General features: G+C 41.7%; 1 protein-coding gene across 9 annotated transcripts in view; it reads right to left on the bottom strand.

Moving 5' to 3' along the window:
- BCLAF1 (BCL2 associated transcription factor 1) overlaps positions 1 to 20,617 on the bottom strand; it is a 163,949-nt gene that overhangs the window by 73,924 nt on the left and 69,408 nt on the right. For 8 of the 9 annotated variants that reach the window (XR_003855768.1, XR_003855770.1, XR_003855769.1 and 5 more), the window contains exons 5-6: positions 14,700 to 15,368; positions 14,440 to 14,606 (exon numbers count right to left, since the gene is read on the bottom strand). Coding sequence is in view for 6 of the 9 variants with exons in the window: in XM_029596622.1 (XP_029452482.1) it covers positions 14,440 to 14,606; positions 14,700 to 15,368 (836 nt within the window). In the remaining 3 variants the exon portion in view is untranslated. The remainder of the gene's footprint in view (positions 1 to 14,439; positions 14,607 to 14,699; positions 15,369 to 20,617) is intronic. The other variant, XM_029596628.1, reaches the window with a different exon arrangement.

Genomic DNA, 20,617 nt, shown 5'->3' on the forward strand with positions numbered 1-20,617 from the left:
TCACTACCCAAACACATAACACAAACCCTGTGGGGGTCTGTGATTGACATAGTCCGGGTGCAATCCGGACAACGACGGAACCCCGTTGCCATGGCTGTAAGCCAAAATTTAGCCTGGGGATCGGTAAGTGCCAACAGGCCTCGAGGGCCAAAATAGACAGTAGTCGATGGAAAATGGCAAAAAACTTACCGGATTCCGTAAAGATGACAAAAATTTGCCCTGAGGGGCAAATTTTCTTAGGAAATTAATTTCCAAATTCCTGTCAGGAACATGGTAAGAGAGCTCCTTTCACCGCGTGGCAACTGCTGCGCGGAAAAAAGAAGACTGAAGGGAGACCCCTGCTGGCTGCAGGGTCAGTGCCTTGCTGGGCATGCCCAGTAGGGGCCAGTCAAAGTTCTGTTAAACTTTGACAGAAGTTTTCCGTGGTGGGCTCCATCCTCGATGTCACCCATTTGTGAGGACAACCATCCTGCTTGTCCTGTGAGAAAAATTTAAGTACACAAACATGAGCAACAAAATTATTTATATTACAGGCTTGAAATAAAAAATTACAGAAAACAAAATTGGTAAACATGGAGTGGAAAAGAAGTTATTTCTTATCAAGAAATAAACTGCCTTTAAAGATAGGATCTAGGGAAACTTATCCAGGTCATTTTGCAGTACTGAGACTGAGTATGTTCAAGCATTTGGTATTTTGGAAGACTAAAAATAAAACTAGTAATAGTAACACTGAATTTTGTAAAGACCATTTTAACGAATGCATTTTAATGTAAAATAGAAACACATAAAAATCATGAACTATGAAATGTTACATGTGAAGCAAGCTATCTGCTTAACAGGTCAACATACATCTGTGTTAACTTACCGCCCGATATCCAGCACATGTCTCATAACCAACCATTAAAACTTGCAACAGCCACTACTAGGGTAGTGCCTCAATCATAATTCCTTCAACCCCAGGAATTTTGGAGCTAGCAACTCAGTTTTTAGGCCTTTTTTTGCCAGGAAGACAGAAGATTCAACTTTGCCTGTTTTTGCATCTGTATCTTTCAACAGTTATTTTATTTTGTAACATGGGTTTTGCCATTTCAAAACACATTCCAGGACCTAGTCACAATGAAAAAGAAAAGATCACTGGGCATTTTCAGCTCTGAAGGAATTGAGAGCTGTTCAGATCTGTTTTACGATAACCAATAATGAAAAACAAACACCTTTCTAGATTAACTGAAATCCAAAATGAAAACAAACCAGTATGCTCTGTTTTGCAAAGAAGAAAAAATTTGAAGCCCACAGGGCTTTTCTACACACCAATAACTTACAGCTATAAATGTTGAAGGCCACAACTGGTTGCAAAAACAGCAACAATTAGATGCCCCATGCAAACGTTAACCATTGACATGCCTTTGCTTTGGCTGAAGTACAGCTCTAATGTTGAACGATAGATGTCCACACAACCTAAGAAGATCTTATTCAAGAATTATATTATCATCCCGAACAGTTATTCTAAAAGCCCCATTGGCAATGCAGGTTGGTGTTCAAAAAGCAGGACTGTCCGAAAATTCCTAGTCAATTCTTTCTTAGAACATCTCCTGCTGTATGAAAAGCAGAAGTAACAGCTGAAAGTTTTTGATGCTTTATACCTTCATGTACAGCCAGTATAACAGATTTTAAAAAAATCAACACACTTAATATTTGGCCAAAGAATAAACTGACATCACATAGGGGCCTAAATTTAAAGGCCTACCTAATCTCCACCCCTCTTTCAATAAAGCAACAGAAGGAGAATGACTTCAAGTTTTTCAATTGTAATATATGGAAAGCTTACATTTCATAAGCTCTTAGTGTACAGACTCGGAATAAAGTAGTTTTTCTGTTGATAAGCAGGGCTGAATTAGACGATCTGTGGGTGACGTCATTGGTGGCACCGAACAGACTCAAGCTAGTACAGCTTTGAGCACTGAGCATATGCAGGAGTTCCCCTGCGGGCATTGCCTCGAGGGACTCTTTAGTCTGTTTTATGTCCAAGCACAGCCTGGACATGTACTCAGTCTCCCCAGATATTTTTTTTTTCAAAATTGTTTGTTTTTTTCAGTTTTCTCATGTTTAGTTGACTTGCTGCACTGCAGCAACGCTTTTAGTGCTACCAAAAAAACCCCCAAAAACCAAACAAACACTGCTTCCGTCTCAAATTGGTAGCAAGAAGTCAAACTGCAACCGTGGTAAGGTGTTTTTTTTTTCCCCTTATGGAAAATTATCCTTGCTTTGCTCTGGAGTTATGTCTGCAGACAGATGTCTCATGTTCTCAACTCCAGGGCATAGAGGAACTAAGTCTCTCAGGAATGGCACATTCTCTCCCACAATGCAGCTTAGTCTGCCTCACCGGGACATGACTTGAGCAGGAACTCCATAAGGATTCCCAATCGGCCAAATCAAAGCCATGGGATCGAGTGAAATGGTCACTCTGCAAACTGGAGCCTGCATGTCGGCACGCACGACACACCAATGCACAGCAGCTGACGTATACACAAGAAGCATCGATGCATAGGAACCCTCGATACACAATGCAGAAACAGTGGATGCAGAGGGAACCCTCAAAGCACTCAAGGCAGGGAAAACCTCAGACACATTGGAAGCAGAGGGAACCTCTATGCACTCCATATGTGTTAATTTATTTATTTAAAACATTTTCTATACCGTCAAGTTAAATACCATCACAACGGTTTACAGAAGGGCACGATAAAGAGAAATATGGGTGGTATAGATTACAAATTACTCGTGTGCCATCATAGTACGGTAACAATTTAACATAATAAACTAGGTGTGTAAGTTAAACCTGATTGTTAGGAACAAATTAGGCAATTTGATTTTAACATTAATGTGTTAAGGCTAACCAGAAAGCCTCAGAAGACATAAGTGCACCAGAAACATGTGGAAACGAAGTAAGCATGTGGCATACAGATACCACACCAGAAGCGGGCCGATAAACAGTAGAAAATCCTGCATGCTTGTCCATTTAAGGTCAGTTACTTCAATGCAACTGAGACTTGCTTCAACAACCACATTCTCACCCTTCGCTTCATTAAAGATTCCAGCTCCAATATGCTCCATGCTATTTACACCAAAAAATAGATAAATAGTAAAGAGAGGAAATCTCTTGAGGTGTGGGAACCTATCCTTGATAATGAAGAGGATGTTCCATCCCTTGTGCCAAGTTAGAAGTCACTCGACCAGATTGTAGGTCTACTGAAAATTTTCTTTACCTCTATATTTAAAGAGGTGGAGGGCAAAATCTAGTGACTCCTCATCAGCACTGCTACAGCCATATCTCAGGCAGGAATTCTAGTGACCCCCATTGAGGTAGACATTATCAGAACCCTTGTGTGATTCTTCATCTTCCCATTCAATGCCAGCAGTGTCAGGTCCCTTAGGGATGGTTCACTAGGAATTTCATTTTCTCTTCCGAGACAACTGGTACAGCCCTAGTACGCTTGTCAACCTTGGGGTCCTGGGTTAGTAAACTTTCACATTTGCAAGATGGGCTTCTACCCCATTCTCAGGTTCGTCTCCATATATCACCTCAGAACACGTAACAATCAAAGTTCAGGGAAAAGGTGGTGACAACGCTTAAAGTCAAAGCCCCCTGCTTAGAAATCTTTGGGTCTGACTCAGCAGCTCTTCCAGTCCATAGCAATCTAGACTGTCCATAAGAATGTGGAAAACATCTGTTACTGGAATTCCCCTATGACTAGCAGGCCAAATTTCAAATAGAGTCCAAATATCGCTAGGGGATGAGGTCATCCACCTCCCTAAAGTACCTATCCTGGAAGAGGCTGCTAGACAATTTTGCCAAGAAAATGCTCCAGAGCACCATACTTACTGCTCACCTATCTACACACTAGTTCTATAGGGTGCAGTATCCTCATCTGTATTTTGGAGAAAGATTTCTACAACCTCTGGACTTATTACTCACAGATTTTTTTTTATTCCATTTTCATGCACCTCTTCAGCTTCAATTGGAGCTTCGCATGTAATGTACCTCAGGGTGAGCAGCAGCCAAGCTGACTTTCTCAGGAAGTTACCTTAATGATTTTCGGTGGTGGTCAGGAATGGAATGTAGTGGTCTATCATTTTGGGAGCCCCTGACCGCCTTCTACACTTACATAGGGTGATGTTTTCACAGAAATCCATTTCAACATTTTCTGAAGTACCACTTGCTACTTCTTCCAGCCATAAGTCAGCAACTACTTCTGGTCAGACCCCAGCAGCATAAGCACAGTCAGCCTAAGCACACTGAAATCGTCGGTTCAGTGTGCTGCGGCAGTCAAAAAAGTAAACAGAATGTTGGGAATTATTAGAAAGGGAATGGTGAATAAAACGGAAAATGACATAATGCCTCTGTATCGCTCCATGGTGAGCCCACACCTTGAATACTGTGTACAATTCTGGTCGCCGCATCTCAAAAAAGATATAATTGCGATGGAGAAGGTACAGAGAAGGGCTACCAAAATGATAAGGGGAATGGAACAGCTCCCCTATGAGGAAAGACTAAAGAGGTTAGGACTTTTCAGCTTGGAGAAGAGACGGCTGAGGGGGGATATGATAGAGATGTTTAAAATTATGAGAGGTCTAGAATGGGTAGATGTGAATCGGTTATTTACTCTTTCGGATAATAGAAAGACTAGGGGGCACTCCATGAAGTTAGCATGGGGCACATTTAAAACTAATCAGAGAAAGTTCTTTTTTACTCAACGCACAATTAAACTCTGGAATTTGTTGCCAGAGGATGTGGTTAGTGCAGTTAGTATAGCTGTGTTTAAAAAAGGATTGGATAAGTTCTTGGAGGAGAAGTCCATTACCTGCTATTAAGTTCACTTAGAGAATAGCCACTGCCATTAGCAATGGTAACACGGAATAGACTTAGCTTTTGGGTACTTGCCAGGTTCTTATGGCCTGGATTGGCCACTGTTGGAAACAGGATGCTGGGCTTGATGGACCCTTGGTCTGACCCAGTATGGCATTTTCTTATGTTCTTATATATCCAACCCCAGTTTTTCGTTTCTTCCGAACTCTGTTTTGGTGACAAATGGAACCCAAATCTTCTTAGAGCAAGACGCCAGATAACCAAGGACCTCCTCATCCTCCAAACTATGGAGTCTGGTTATCGTTTGCATTTCTACCAGTAAACATCCTCTCCACGCTGCTCAAATCTTGATACGCATCTGTCTCACTTGATGCACCTGCTCCAAAAAATGCATTTGCTTCTCTGTTAATGAAGAAGAGAATCAATATCTGTATCCCAGCATAGACTAGATTGCTATTCCCAATATTTCCTCATCCCCAAGGGATCAGGAGGATGGAGGCCCATTCTAGTTTTTAGGCCTTTGAGGAAATATCTACTTTGACAGTATGATTCCCCTTACATGCAAAGGAAGAATGTATGTATATACTCTCAATCTGAGAGTCTCATATGTTCAAATTGCAAATTATCCTACCTGTTGGTGCTGCCTTTTGCTTTAAGGTGGATTATTCAATACCAGTACCAGGTACTCCCATTAGCCTTCCTGGTAAATCCGACAGTCTTCACTATCTGTCCTTCAGTATTTACAGTACACCTGCATCACCATGGGATTCAAGTTTTCCCATGTCTGGATGACTAGCTAGTTACAACAAGCTCTTGAGAAAAATGCATTGCCCTACAATGTTTGCTTTTTCTGGTCAGTTTCGAAAGTCAAATCAACACCTGTTCAAGGAATTAAATCCATTGGCAAATAAATGGTCTTGCTGCAGGAGAAGGCATTCTAGTGGCAGAACGAGTGTACACCATAATTTTGTTCATATACACACCACTGACCTCTCAGCACAACCAGACCAATTCGCAGTGCATCAGGTCATATGGCAGCAACCACTGCACGTGAACCCATGGACCCACCATTATATCTATTATCTACACTGGTGTCTTCACTCACTGGGATTGGATGGCCCAGCCATTATCAACCATAACCCAAATTTCCAAGGTGAGATTTACAGCGCAGTGCATCATTTGGTCTTGCTAGTGATGGGAACACCACCTTAAAAGGAGTGGTGTACTCACACAGGATCATTCCAAACTCAAGGCACCTGGTCTTGCGAGGTAAGCCACTTTTCAGATTAATCCTCTGGAATTAATATGGGTCAGATGCACTCTATTAACGAACACATCTTCTGTAGATGACTTCCCTACTTCAAACAACCTACCAGGTTATGTTTTGTGTCACCATACAAAGAAGTGCAGTATCATGACCTCACAGCGTTAAAGATTGGCAGCGCATATTGACCTGTCTTATGACCCATTTGTTTTCCAGAACTCACCAACATGCTGGAGGCTCACCACATGATTAATTTTTGCGACAGTCAGTCGATAGATTATTCCACTGGTCAATTGGCTGTGTGACCTATTTGCATCGAAGCAGAACATAAACCTAGATCAATTTTTTTCTTAATACCCTACAATCTCAGTCTAGCTCAGGGCACCTTCCTTCTCCTTGATCAGGGTGCAAGCATTACAGACAATTTATCAACAGTATCGCTCATTACTGACGCAATGCAGAACCCTCCTGCAAGATCATGCTTGCTTGATTCTTTGGACTTCAGATTGGTCCATATACATATTTGCAGGTCTTATAAGGCTTCCCGGCAGTCCCCTCAAATATCCGAGGATTGAAACTACATCGTTGACTCAAGATGGAAACACACTATCGTCCACACTTGCCATTCAGCAATCTCATGTCTTGGATGTTAAACTCTCAGTAGTTGCTCATCTATTTTTCCATACAGCAATCAAAGCCACTTAACATCAGCTAGGAAGCTGTCCACCAGAATGAGCTGGATCAGTTATTCCACATTACCAACACCTTGGACCCATTTTCTTGTGAGCTCAGGTGCTTGCTCCCATACTTGTTCTGTTTTGTTTCTGACTAGGGTCTTCACCACAGTTTGTGACAGTACAACTCAGTGCCATAGCAGTGTAGCATGTTTCAGGATATCGAGATTAATGAAGAGCATTTGTTGCATTGTGCTTCTGACGCAGAACCCTCCACTTCTGTGGGATCTGAATGTTATCCTCTCTCAATTCATGAAGTCGCCTTTTTGGGCCACTGTAGCTCACCTACGAATGTCAGAAACCTCCAGGCTTGTGTCTGCTATAAGCTATACAATAAAAGAGCCTTCACATAGAACAAGAAGTGAACTCAACCACATCACCAATCTTCACAATTATTCATTGCATACAGCCCTAATAAGCTTAATGTCACAATCATTCCAATCATATATTGTATACTTAGATATCTGAATGTATTCCGTGCTCCTACACCTTAGCAACCCTACAGATCACAGACTCAATCCAAGCTCATCAATTCAGAGCTATGGCTTCTGCCGTTGCTCATCTTAGTAAAACATTTCAAGTATATTTGCAAAGCTGTAACTCTGTCAGTTCACACCTTTATGTTCCATTAAAGTCTGGACAATCTCTCAAGGACTGACAGTAACTTCAGAAAAATAGTTTTGTGTCTTTTTTTGTGCAGTAGTCTACTCTCCACGAATGAGTCCAGGTTGCTTACTCAGTAAATGCTCAACTGCAATCCTCAGCTTGGGACACCCCATAGATCATTTTTAATTCAGCCCTGCTTATCGACAGAAAAAGCAAGTTTGTTTACCATAAACTATTTCAGTAGATAGAAGGCTGAATTATACATCATATGCCTGCCTGCCTTTCTGCACAGTCAACTACCTAGGAATATATCTAGTTTTTATATAGACTGACGAGGCTTTTGAAGCAATGTCTGTGCAGGAAATCCCGCACATGCTCAGTAGAGCTCAAAGCTCTACTAGCTTGGAGAGAAGTCCATTCGATGCCACTGGATGACGTCACTCACAGATCATGTCTAATTCATCCTGTAGAAAAGACCGTTTACGATAAGCAAACTTTTTTAGAATCAAAGGTCATCAATGGACATTTACTTTAGGTTCACTTTCAAAGCTATTTCAAATTGAGCCTTATTCAAACTGTATGATGGCCAGTTGTTTAATTAAATAACCCAAAAGATGTGTACTTTAAATATATGTATTTATACCCCAAATCAAAAAGATATAGAACACAAAACAGAAATGGATTAATATGTTGAGTGTTTTGGGGATTTTATTTTTTTTAAACAGAGAGAAAGCATAGTTGCTTACCTGTAACAGATGTTATCCCAGGACAGAAGGATGTAGTCCTCACATATGGGTGACATCACTGGCCGGAGCCCTATCACGGAAAACTGTCAAAGCTTCTAGAAACTTCTGACTGGCACACTGAGCATGCCCAGCATTCTATTATCCCTCGAGCCACAGGGGTCTCCCTTCAGTCTCGTTTGTAGCAATAAGTGCGAGCGAAAAATAAAATAAAACGTTTCGGACCCAACTCCGTGGGGTGGCGGGTGGGTTTCGTGAGGATTATATCCTGCTGTCCTGGGATAACACTTGTTACTGGTAAGCAACTCTGCTTTATCCCAGGACAAGCAGGATGATAGTCTTCACATATGAGTTATTAGCAAGCTATAAGCTAGGTCATATTTGTTTTAGACCAACAGCGTACAACTTGTGCAACAGGCACAACAACTGGTGTACTGTTGGGAAAAATGAGGCAGCCTGAAATCACAGCAGGTTGGATGTGGAAGGAGTTGGGATTATACTGGAAATAAGTTCTTTAAGACAGATTGTCCAAAGGCTGAATCTTGTCGTCCCTCCTTGTCCAAGCAGTAATGGGCTGCAAATGTGTATAAAGAGGTCCATGTTGCAGCTTTACAGATCTCAGCAATTGGTACGGAACGATAGTGTGCTACTGAGTTTGCATTACTCTGAGTGCGCTTTTAATCGTTCATGGAGAGAAAGGCCTGCTTTTTTACAGCAGAAGTCTATACAATCGGCTAGCCAGTTGGAGAGAGTTTTGTTTGCCCACTGCCATACCCGGTTTGTTTTTGTCAAACGAAACAGAGCTGGGTGGATTTTCTATGGACTCTAGTGCGGTGTAGATAATATGCTAGTACACGTTTACAGTCCAAGGTGTGTAAAACTCTTTCGCCCTGGTGAGAGTGAGGTCTTGGAAAGAATGTGGGCAAGACTATAGACTGATTCAAGTGGAAATTAGTTATGACCTTGGGAAGGAATTTAGGTTGAGTATGCAGGACCACTCTGTCATGTAGAAACCTGGTATAGGGTGAGTATGTTACAAGTGCTTGTAACTCACTAACTCTTCTAGCAGATGTAATAGCTACTAGGAAGAGAATTTTCCATGTAAGAAATTTAACATTGCAGGAATCTATATGCTCAAAGGGAGAATGCATGAGCCTTGCTAGTACTACATTAAGGTCCCATTCTGTGACTGGTGGCCGTAAAGGGGGTTTTAGTTGAATTAAACCTCATAAATCTGACAAGGGGTTGCGCTGATATCGGGGCATCCCCTACTCCTTTGTGGTAAGCCGTGATAGCACTCAGGTGTACCCTTACCGACAAAGTCTGGAGACCAGAATCTGAAAGATGCCAGAGATAGTCTAATAAAGATGTGGGGCAGGAAAAGGGATCAATACTTTTCTGCATGCACCACGTGGTGAATCTTTTCCACTTACGATAGGATTTTCATGTGGAAGGCTTTCGTGAAGCTACAAGCACTTGAGAGACAGTTGAAAGATTGAGTGGTTGTAGGATCAAGCTTTCAACATCCAGGCTGTGAGGGATAGGGTCTGAAGGTTGGGATGGTGCAACCTGCCCTGGTCCTGAGTTATGAGAGTGGGTGCTGAGTCCAGGCGAATTCGTTCTCTGATCGAGAGGTCGAGAAGTATGGGAAACCATACTTGTCGAGGTCAATAAGGGGCTATGAGTATCATTGACCCTTTGTTCTGTTGTAGCTTCATTAGAGTTTTTGCTATGAGCGGTATCGGGGAATTCGCATATAAAAGACCCGAGTTCCAGGGATGAGCAAAGGCGTCCATGGCTAACTGGCTTCTCTGCTTGTGTAGGGAGCAGAATCTGTCCACTTTGTGATTCAGTTCAGAGGCAAAGAGGTCTATCGTTGGTTGACTCCAATGTTGAAAGATTCTGGTCGTTACTGCCAGATCCAAGGACCACTCGTGGGGATGGAACTGACGACTGAGGCAATCTGCAACTACGTTGTGTATGCCTGCTGGATAAGTGGCCCAGAGAAACATGGAATGTGTCAGAGCCCAGTCCCAAATCTGCACGGCTTCTTGGCAAAGGAGATAAGAGCCTGTACCTCCCTGTTTGTTCAGGTACCACATGGCAACTGTGTTGTCTGTTTGTATGAGAACAGTCTTGCGTGAAGGGCAGTCCTTGAACGCATATAGAGCATAACTTATAGCTCGAAGCTCCAGGAAGTTGATTTGAAATGAATCTGAAAATTTTCTATATGTGCTCCCCAACCTAAGGTGAATGCATCTGTAGTTAAGGTTATTTATGTAACTGGTTGTTGTAATGGTAGGCCTGTTAGCAAGTTGTTCGTGTTCGTCCACCAGAGGAGAGATGAACGTAACTGGTGGGTTATTTGAATTGGAGACAGTGGTTGAAAAGCTTGGAGTCACTATGATCTCAAAGTCCATTGCGTTATTCTCATGGCTAATCTGGCCATAGGGGTGACGTGGACCGTGGAAGCCATGTGGACCAGGAACTGATGGGCTGAAGCTGTTTTCTTTGTGCGCAGAGATCTTGCTAGTCTGGAGATTGTGTCTGCGCAGTCTTTTGGTAGGAAGCCTTTGTAATGGTGGTTGTCAACTCTGTTCCAATGAACTGTAGAAGGCGAGATGGTATGAGGTGGGATTTTTGGTAGTTGATCAGAAATCCCTATGAGTGAAGCAGATTGATTGTAAGCTTGAGAGAGTCGAGAGCTCCTGATTTCGACTGGATCTTGATCAGCCAGTCGTCCAGATAAGGAAAAACATGTATGCTTTTCTTGCGTAGATGGGCCGCAGCTACTGCTAGGCACTTTATAAATATGCGGGGTGCCGAGGCAATTTAGAAGGGCAGAACCTGGTACTGAAAGTGTTGATGACCCACTAGGAAATGCAGGTACTTGCGATGAGATGGGAATATTGGAATGTAAGCGTGTTGCAGATCCAGAGAACAGAGCCAATCTCCTGTTTGAAGAAGGGGGAAGCATGGTGCCTAAGGACACCATCTTGAGTTTTTCTTTTCATAGAAATTTGTTGAGATTTCGGAGGTCTAAGATGGGACGGAGGCCTCCTGTTTTCTTTGGAATGAGAATATAGCGGGAGTAGAATCCTCTGCCCTTCTGAGGTCGGGGAAGGTTTCACAGCCCTGGCTCTCAGGAGGGTGGATAATTCTGTTTCTAGAAGAGTGGTATGATCTTTGTGTACCCAGAGGAAATTTGGTTGGGAATCTCTGGGTACCGTGAGAAAATCCAGACGGTAACCTTGGGTTATAATGGATAGTATGCACTGATCTGTGGAGTTGTTTGTCCAATTGGGTAGAAAATAAACATGACCTCCAACTGGTAAATTTTGGTTTGGGTTTCTGGAGAGGCTGCTGTTCTCTGGTAGTTTTTCAAAACCCAGATGCTTGGCCTATCTGTGGGGGAGGCTGAGGTCTAGATGCTTTTGGCTGCCTGGGATAACTTTGTTGTTCTCCCACGAGGAGCTGTTGGATAATACCTGTGCAGTCGATAGAATGGCTTTATGTCTTTCCTAGATTGGCGTCTTGCAGAAGATGCAGATTCTGCAGTGATTATGGATAGTTGGCGCAGAGTTTAGTTATGATCTTTAAGTTTAGTTTAAACTGGTGCGATATGTATCCTATAGGAACATCGGTATATAAAAGTCAAAAATAAATAAATAAATAAATAAAAGTTGCGCAGCTGCATCTTGCACTTTTTCTCCGCATAGGTTTTCACCAATGCAAGGAAGGTCAGCTAATCTTTCTTGGACCTCAGGCCTGAGGTCGGAAGCCTTCAAACATGCCCATCTTCTGGCAATAATGGCAGTCGCTGCCATTCTGGAGGATGTCTCTCGAATAAGTTGTAGGCCTCAAGTACCTCGTGCTTCCCAGCTTGAAGACCTTTATATATGATGGCACTGAAGGTGTCTTGATGTTGTGGAAGAGTTTCCTGATAGTTCTTGAATCTGCTTCCACAAATGTTTCTGGTATTTCATCATGTACAATTCGTATGAGGCAATTCTTGATAAGAGCATGGAGCCTTGGAACATTTTACATCCTAAATTGTCCAGAAACCTTTGCTCTTTGCCAGGAGGTGTAGATGAATGTGGTCAGATTCTTTTTGATCTTTTTTGTGATGACTCTACCACAACAGATTGATGAGGGAGCTGAGGTTTCTGGAACCTAGGTATATGCTGCACTAAGTATGTAGCATCAGTTCGTCTGTTTACCGGTGGAACAGAGCAGGGATGTTCCCAAAGTTGATGTTGGAGGTCAACAAGGACTTCGTGTACTGGTAAAGCTACTATCTCTTTGGGGCATCCACGAATTGGAGGACCTCCAAAGTCCTGTGTCTAGTGTCTTCTTCAGTTAATAACTGAAAAGGAATTGTGTCTGACATTTCCTTTACGAAGTTTGAGAAGGAGAGGTCCTCAGGTGGTGACTTTCTCCTTTCCTCTGGTGGTGATGGGTCTGATAAGATATCTTCTGTAGAAGAATCAGTATCTACATCTTCCCTGGTATCTGATAAGGTGCGTGGTTGAAGACTGGAAGGAGGGATGAAGAATGGCATCGATGGATGTAAAGTCATCAATGGATCCTTCGATGGCATTGATGGTAATGGATGTGGAATTGCTGGCATCAGTGGAATAGTCTGACAGCTCGGTCCCGAGAGTCCTGACGGTCCCGGCATCGGTGACTGTGGGTCAGAGTCCGTGCCTTCTTCATCCGAAGATCCGGGAATCGGTATCTGTTTCAGATGCTTGGTCGGTGCCTTTGGCATTGATACCGCAGGTTGCGTCGGTAAGGCACCAATCAATGTATCGAGTCTGGTGAGAGAATCGATGCCTCTGGCATCAGTGGCGGTGTGAAAAGCGCCACTGGTGGATGTAGTTCTCTAAGGGCATCGATGACTGCCTGGCGGATAAATCCGTCCAGTTCCTCCCATATAGCTGAAGACAGAGCAGCTATAGGGGTGGCAGAGTAGGCAGAACTGGTTCTTCCACAGGTCCCCTGTGGTGGCACAGTACCCGGCACAGATGTCGGTGCGGTTTGCCTTGAACTTTGTGGTGTTGAGGGCGTAATCGGCTCCTCTAACCTAGTCCTCTTCAGGGGCGACTCGATGGCCATCGAAACCACTCCGGAAACAGAGCTGGTACGGGGTGGAATCCCCTTGATGCCAGTGCCGATGTTTTTCGTGGTGCTCGGTTTTCTTTTTCTCTAGCACAGAGGTAGATTTGGTCGACATTTGATGGAGTCGGAGACTGGTGGTCACCACTATCTTCAAGTATCTGGCGGGTCTTTAGTATCGCTTTTTTTTTTTTTGGCACTCCCACCGGTGAAGACTGCATTGATGTCGTAGGAAGTACCTGATTTTGAACAGGCTTTCCATTTTTTCCAGGCGGGCTAGTCTGCCTTTAGTTGTCATTTCGGTGCATTGAGGACAAGAAGAAACATTATGCCCTGCGCCCAGGCATAGTACACATTCGTTATCGGGGTCGGTAATTGACATCGTACGAGGACAATTTTGGCACTTTTTAAACCCAGCTGCATGATGACAAAAAAGTTAAGGCCAGACAGCCGTCGACGGCCTTTGGGCACCAAGGGACCGTGAGAACGGTATCGACCGCAATAAATGTTTTACTCACCAATAGAAGAAATGGAATTAAAGAGGGAGACCCCCATGAGGGGATAGTTTTTTGAGGAAATTTTAATACTTTTTCCGTGAGGAAAATTGTGTGAAGAATCACACAGGGCTCCTAAACGCGAGGTTAACTGCAGCGTGGGGAAAAAAAAAAAGACTGAAGGGAGACCCCTATGGCTCGAGGGATAATGGCATGCTGGGCATGCTCAGTGGGCTCAGTGTGCCAGTCAAAAGTTTCTAGAAACTTTGACAGAAAGTTTTCCGTGACAGGGCTCCATCCAGTGACATCACCCATTTGTGAGGACTATCATCCTGCTTGTCCTGGGATAAAGCTAAATACAGTTGATTATATACTGGTAATATTACTTAATTGTTTTTAATGTGCACTCTCAATTTTTCTGGTATTAGATGTATACTTTCCTCTGCCCCCACCCATAATTACCATTTTTAAATGTTTTTTGGGTTTTTTTAAAGTATGAATACTTTGTACATGGAAACAGATTTGCATCTCCAACAAAATTTTCTTTTATATCTACAAATATATGGCATCAACATGATTTTCTTTTTCTAATGCTACAATAACTAGAGAAAATGCATACCTTTGACCTGATGAACGAGAGAAACAATGTGCTGAATAAATGACTCTGAAGAACTTTTGCTGGCATGCGGCACCTTAATGTGGTCAAAGATGGATCGGAACTCTTGTTCTTTCTTCACTGAATGGACAAGCGTACTAGCAAGCAGCCTGTCATTAGCCAAAGATGGTCTAAAAAACAAGAAAATCACATAGAAAGAAGCCACTTTAGTTCAATAAAAAATTATTTATCAAAGCAAAGTGTTGCAAGCTGGGCATACATACCCAACGGTATCATCAAGGGGTACTGCTGTCATTTTGAGTTTGACTTCAGGACGCTGGGACTCTGTGGCTATCATTCTGATCCTGAGTGGACTCTCCTCTCTGAAGGTTGACTTTTCTCTCGACTCCAGGCTCTTATGTAGAGGGGGACTGTAATTGAAGAGTTCTTTCAGCTTTTCAGACTTTACCTGATCAGTTGACTGAATTTCTTTCTTCACCATTATTCTCTCAGAAATCTTGTCTTCCTGCTTGTGTTTATCTTTTGTTGTACTGTTTTTTTCCACTGCATAATTAGTTTCCTTAACTTTATAAGACTTATCTTCATTAAATTTGTCACTTTCCTTGCTACCCTTCCTTGAAACCTTAGATCTATACTTTCCCTCCTCCTCCGTATTCCAGTGAGATACAGAAGCAAAATTTTTACCCTGATCTGCGAGAACTGACTTTCTAAACTGCCTGTAATCCTCAGTCTCCTCTAAATCCTCCCCTTCTGATACACTGAGCAATGATTGTTTATTAGCCTCCTTGTCAACAAAATAACCTACAGCTACCTGTGCCTCCCATTCTCTTTCCCCCTCTTTCCTGCTCTTTTCTCCCTTCTCCTTTTGGGTTTCCTTCTCCCTTGTGTTACCCCTATCAAGTAGGTGTACTCTAGACTCTTCATCTGTGTACCTGTGAACAGCAAAGGGTGATAACACTGGATTATATTCATGCACTTCATTTTCAAACTTTTCTTGTGAGCTGTTTAATATGAAAGTAGCATCAACACATCACTTAATTCCAGCTTTACCACACCTAAATCACTCCTGTGGCTACTACAACATTTGCAAAGAAATCAAGCATCTACATCTTCCTTTCTGATGTACTTTTTAAAAGGTAAAGCCATGAGCTGTTATTAGTCCACTATTTTCTAGGATCTATGCAATATAGCTTAGCATGCACATTACAGGCTTTTTAAGCAATGCATTAAAGACCTAATGAGCATAGTAAACTGGGATCAGATCCATTAGTGAGGGACTTGCTAAATTACCAGCTACCCACATGTAAATGCACTACTCATATGCAAATGACATTTTAAAGGTACAAGGTAAACAGGATGATATGCTCACCTCCACCTACTATTTATCAGATATTTTAATGCCACAAATTTATCACCCACCTTGAAACAGGTGTTAAATTTCTATTGTGCACTTTGCCTCTCAAATACCCCTTGCTAAATGGCCTAAACTACAATGGCCAATTAGCAGGGATGGATTATATTCTCAACTCCTCCTCTGTGGCATCAGGGGATTTCTAGAGGCAAAGTGAACAAGCAAGCAAAGTTACTTACCTATAACAGGTATTTTCCAAAGACAAGACAAATCAGCTCTACAACCAGCATTCGACAGCACCATGCTCTCTCAGAGCTTAGACAGCGAGAAGTCTCTCTTAGCATACATGGGAGATACCATGTACCAGCTTCACATTATACTCAAGTCTTTTCACTAGCTGAGCTTCAACTCTAGGGGAAGACAGCAAGATTATGTGGTTGATTTGTCCTGCTATGGAGAACACATGTTGCAAGTAAGCAACTTTGCTTTCCCCGTAGGCAAGCAGGAGCAAATACAGCCGCACAGGAAGGGATCCCCAAGCTGAGGGTTGCATAAACAGATTTCTGTGTGCTTTGTAAAGCCTAAGCAACCCAATTGTATGTGGAAGATTAAAGAGTTGCAGTTATTTGAAGAGATTTTTCAGTACTGCTTGACCAAAGCACAATATCTCTACAAAATGACTTTTGATGAAAGTATGAACTGAGGACAAGTAGCTGCTTTGCAACTAACTTCCATAGAAATTGAGCAGTTAAGCTATTGAAGTTGCAGTCACTCGAATTTGGTGACCTTTTACTTTATTGGGAAGGTTTATGCCTGCATTCTTATAACAAAAAGAAATGCAGTCAAACAGTGTATGCTTTCCAACTAGATGGCCTTGTTTGTTTGGCTCACAAGAAATGAATTGAGATTCTTTCCTTTAAGGCAGCATCTTTTCTAAGTTACATAATAGAGATGAGTTGCAGTTTAAGGTGTGAATAGCTTGTTCTATTTACTGGCATGAAATCTTGGGGGAAAATGAAGTACTATAGATTGGCGCAAATATAACTGAAAAACTACTTTTTGTTGAAATTTCAAGTGATTTCTCAGTATTCCTTTGTTTTTAAGTATTTGCGTGAATGGGGTCAGGAGGTGGGGGGAGGGGGGGTGTCTACTACTAGAGGTTGGATTCACTTATTCTACAAGCAGAAGCAATAACTATCAGAAAGAAAACTTTCCAACTCTGATATCATTCATGCCATAGGTTTTAATACAAAAACTTCAAGGGAAAGGGATGGTGGATGCATGGAATGCCTTCACGGAAGAGGTGGTGAAAACAAGAATGGTAATGAATTCAAAAGGACATGGGACAAATGCAGAGAACCTCTGCTGACTAGAAAATGGAAATGAATTAATGTGGTCACTTTTCTATGACACCTAAAATTTACATTTCTGCTTGGGGGTAGCCTACACAGAGTGGCAATTGCTACTATCCTTAATAGAAGTATTGGGGGTAGCCTGCATGGAGAATTGTTGCTACTATCCAAAATAAGAAAAGAAAAGACTTTCTGGGCAGAGTAGCTAGACCATTTTGGTTTTTATCTGCCATCTTTCATTATGTTACTATGCTCAAACGCAAGACATCAATCTAGACAAAAATTAGCTTTGTCATTTTGAGCTATAGGGTCTTTTATAAGGATGAAGATGAAAAGGACCTTTAATATATCTTGCTACAAAGGGAAGGCAGGACTCTGGCATACCTTTTGAAGGGTGAATTCACCTACACATAAAAAGGTCATAGCTTTGATATGGTTTTCATATTTTGCTTGGACATAGTACATATTCTTTTCAGAATATGAGACCCTCTCAACTGTGTAGTTGATCATTTTTAAAATTTCTTTTACAATAGGTTTCCAAATCTCTTTTTTTTCAACTGTATATCTGCAGCTTCAGGCTTTACTACAGCAGAATACGCTCTCTACCTTAACAGACCCAATAGAAGGTCAATTAGAAAACTGGAATTCTTTTAAACCCAACATTAATGATATTGCTTCAATAAAATTACAGGTAGTGTAGAGTGATAAACACATGCCCACCGGTTCACAGATAAAATAATGAAACAATGGAACAGGTGATTGGAAAGGTACTGGCTGAAATCTCAGACTCATTATGATAGACAAGCTTATATATTTCAAATAAGGATTTATAATACAATCAGAGAAATAAAGCAATCTTATTTTGTAAAACCATTAAAATAAATTATTTTAATAGGCCCAATGGCTTATTTCAATTAACCCTCTTAAGGAGCCACTTAAACAATGACGAGACAATGGCCAATCAGATAGCATCTTATCTTGATTTGAAGATAAATACAATTCAAAATTCCTTGACAGTTATAAACATATTTACTCTGGAAAAGAAGTTCAGAAAAAGTGATTGCACATTCCTTAATTTATTAATCTTGATTAATCGCATTTCTTACACACATGTATATCAAAGCGATGTACACGAAAAAAAACAAACCACATAGCATTCATTAAGGCTAATAGTGATTACAAAAATATTTTAAAAATCAGATCTCAAATCAATGAAGAGAAAAAGAGTATAAAAAAATCAAAATAAAACTAAGTAAACTTAAATACATGTGAACGAATAAGTAAAAAAATACATTCTAAAATAAAATAAATTCTGGATCAAACAGTAATTATAATGGTGCAACTCAGCCATCACTTAATAGTTCTGATCTACTTTCAGGAAAGGGAATTTTAAACCTTGCATCTGCAGCCAAAACCTGTGGTTCTCCTTTAGATATGACGTAACCACATCTAGTTAAGGAAGCCAGTGAGGTCCTACTGCCATTATTGATCTCTATTATAAATTACTTCTAAGAAGGGATATTTCCTTCATAGTTGAAAGCAGCAACTGACCATCTAATCCTGAGCTTTTTTTTTTTTTTTTTTTTTTTTTTTTTTAAACAGCTCTCTCAGATCTGCATCATCCTTTTTTTGGAGAAACTGAAAGAACTGTGAAATGCGAATGTCATTCAGTGCTATGATAATCTCTCATGTAACTATGGAAAAGACTGTGCCTCATCTTTTGCACAAAGGCATGACCATCTTTGTCTGATATAAAAACTATTGAGGAAGCACTTGACTCTGGTACCAATTTGGGCAGTGAATACAATCCAAGTTGTTTCAGCACTGAACATTCTTGGCACCAAGTGCCTCCGAATCAGAAGACAGGGCCAAAGTTTTCAGCACCATGGGGATATCTGAAAACCTGGATGTGTTTCTTTCTTAATCTGCTCCGAGGTCCCTTGTGAGACTGGTATCAAGATTTGTGAGCCTAAGGAGACTTGTGACTGACTTGATGAAGGCTCTATGCTTTGGTATTTTGGGGACTCAGACTTCTGTTTTTGAAGGTAGTCTACCCAATGAAGCAGCTCTTTTTCTCAGGAGGAGAAAACTCACAGGTGTTTTATGCAGCCAATATTTTTTCGGGGGGGGGGGGGGGGGGGGGGGGGGTGTCATGTGATGCAATGAGAGACCTAGACAGTGGGTCTGCACTACTCCTGTGGCCTTCTCTCTCATTAAGCTATAAACCACATTTATCACCGAGATCAACTTTTAATTTTGGAGCATTTACTATTTAAAACCTCCCCCCTACCTTAATTTTTAGGAAACATATCTACCAGATCCGTGAAAGAAAAGAAAAAGACCAAACTCCCTGAAAAACAGACAGTAGATGCTCCTGAAAAGAGCCTCTCTTTTGCGGACCGAGATGCACTGGAAGACACATTGCGCAAGATACACCAAAAACAGGGCATTATTACTAAGTGGCAGACATCTCAAAACAACTTCAAGACTTAGAAAAACAGCAATCTGATATGATCAAAGAAATTTTGGAAGAAAATAAACTGGAGTGGCAGAAATCTGAAGAAATCCACAAGCACCACAGAGGAGCAAATGCTGCACTCCAACTATAACATCCAAGTCACCAGGGAGATGCAGAAACAAAGTCAGTCCCAAACTTCAAAATGTGTATGAACAAATATTTAATTCATTACATCGGCAACTCCATTGCTTAAAAGACGCAAAAGTTTATCAACACGGCGTCCCCCGACACGGACCCGTGTTTCGCCAAACGCGGCTGTGTTGGGGGGGGGGGTGAGGAACAGTAATTTCTTTGCAGTATTCAGAGCTTTAAATCTTAGCGTCTTGGCAGCATTTTTTTTTTTTTTTAAACCTTTCCTGGCCCTTTTTCCTTTTACTGAAATAATCAAGTGGAAAAGCTGTTTTGCTTCCTATTCTGGCCTCTTTGTCTTCCTGGCTTGTTTGGCATCATGGAGCAGTCATTATCAGCTGCTGTACTCGATGTTGATTCTGCTAAGGAGCAGCAGGTAATCTTCACCTTTGAGGCTGATCTTGCTGGGTCGCTGCTATTGTTCCGTGGTCCAGGGGACTCTGAAGTCGAGCCTGATTCTATTACTTTACAACAGTAGTTCCCAACCCTGTCCTAGGGACCCCCCAGCCAGTCAGGTTTTCAGGATAAGAACATAAGAGCATGCCATACTGGGTCAGACCGAGGGTCCATCAAGCCCAGCATCCTGTTTCCAACAGTGGCCAATCCAGGCCATAAGAACCTGGCAAGTACCCAAAAACTAAGCCTATTCCATGCAACCATTGCTAATGGCAGTGGCTATTCTCTAAGTGAACTTAATAGCAGGTAATGGACTTCTCCTCCAAGAACTTATCCAATCCTTTTTTAAACACAGCTATACTAACTGCACTAACCACATCCTCTGGCAACAAATTCCAGAGTTTAATTGTGCGTTGCGTAAAAAAGAACTTTCTC

Source organism: Rhinatrema bivittatum, chromosome 3, assembly GCF_901001135.1.
Source record: "Rhinatrema bivittatum chromosome 3, aRhiBiv1.1, whole genome shotgun sequence".
Taxonomy (NCBI): Eukaryota; Metazoa; Chordata; class Amphibia; order Gymnophiona; family Rhinatrematidae; genus Rhinatrema; species Rhinatrema bivittatum.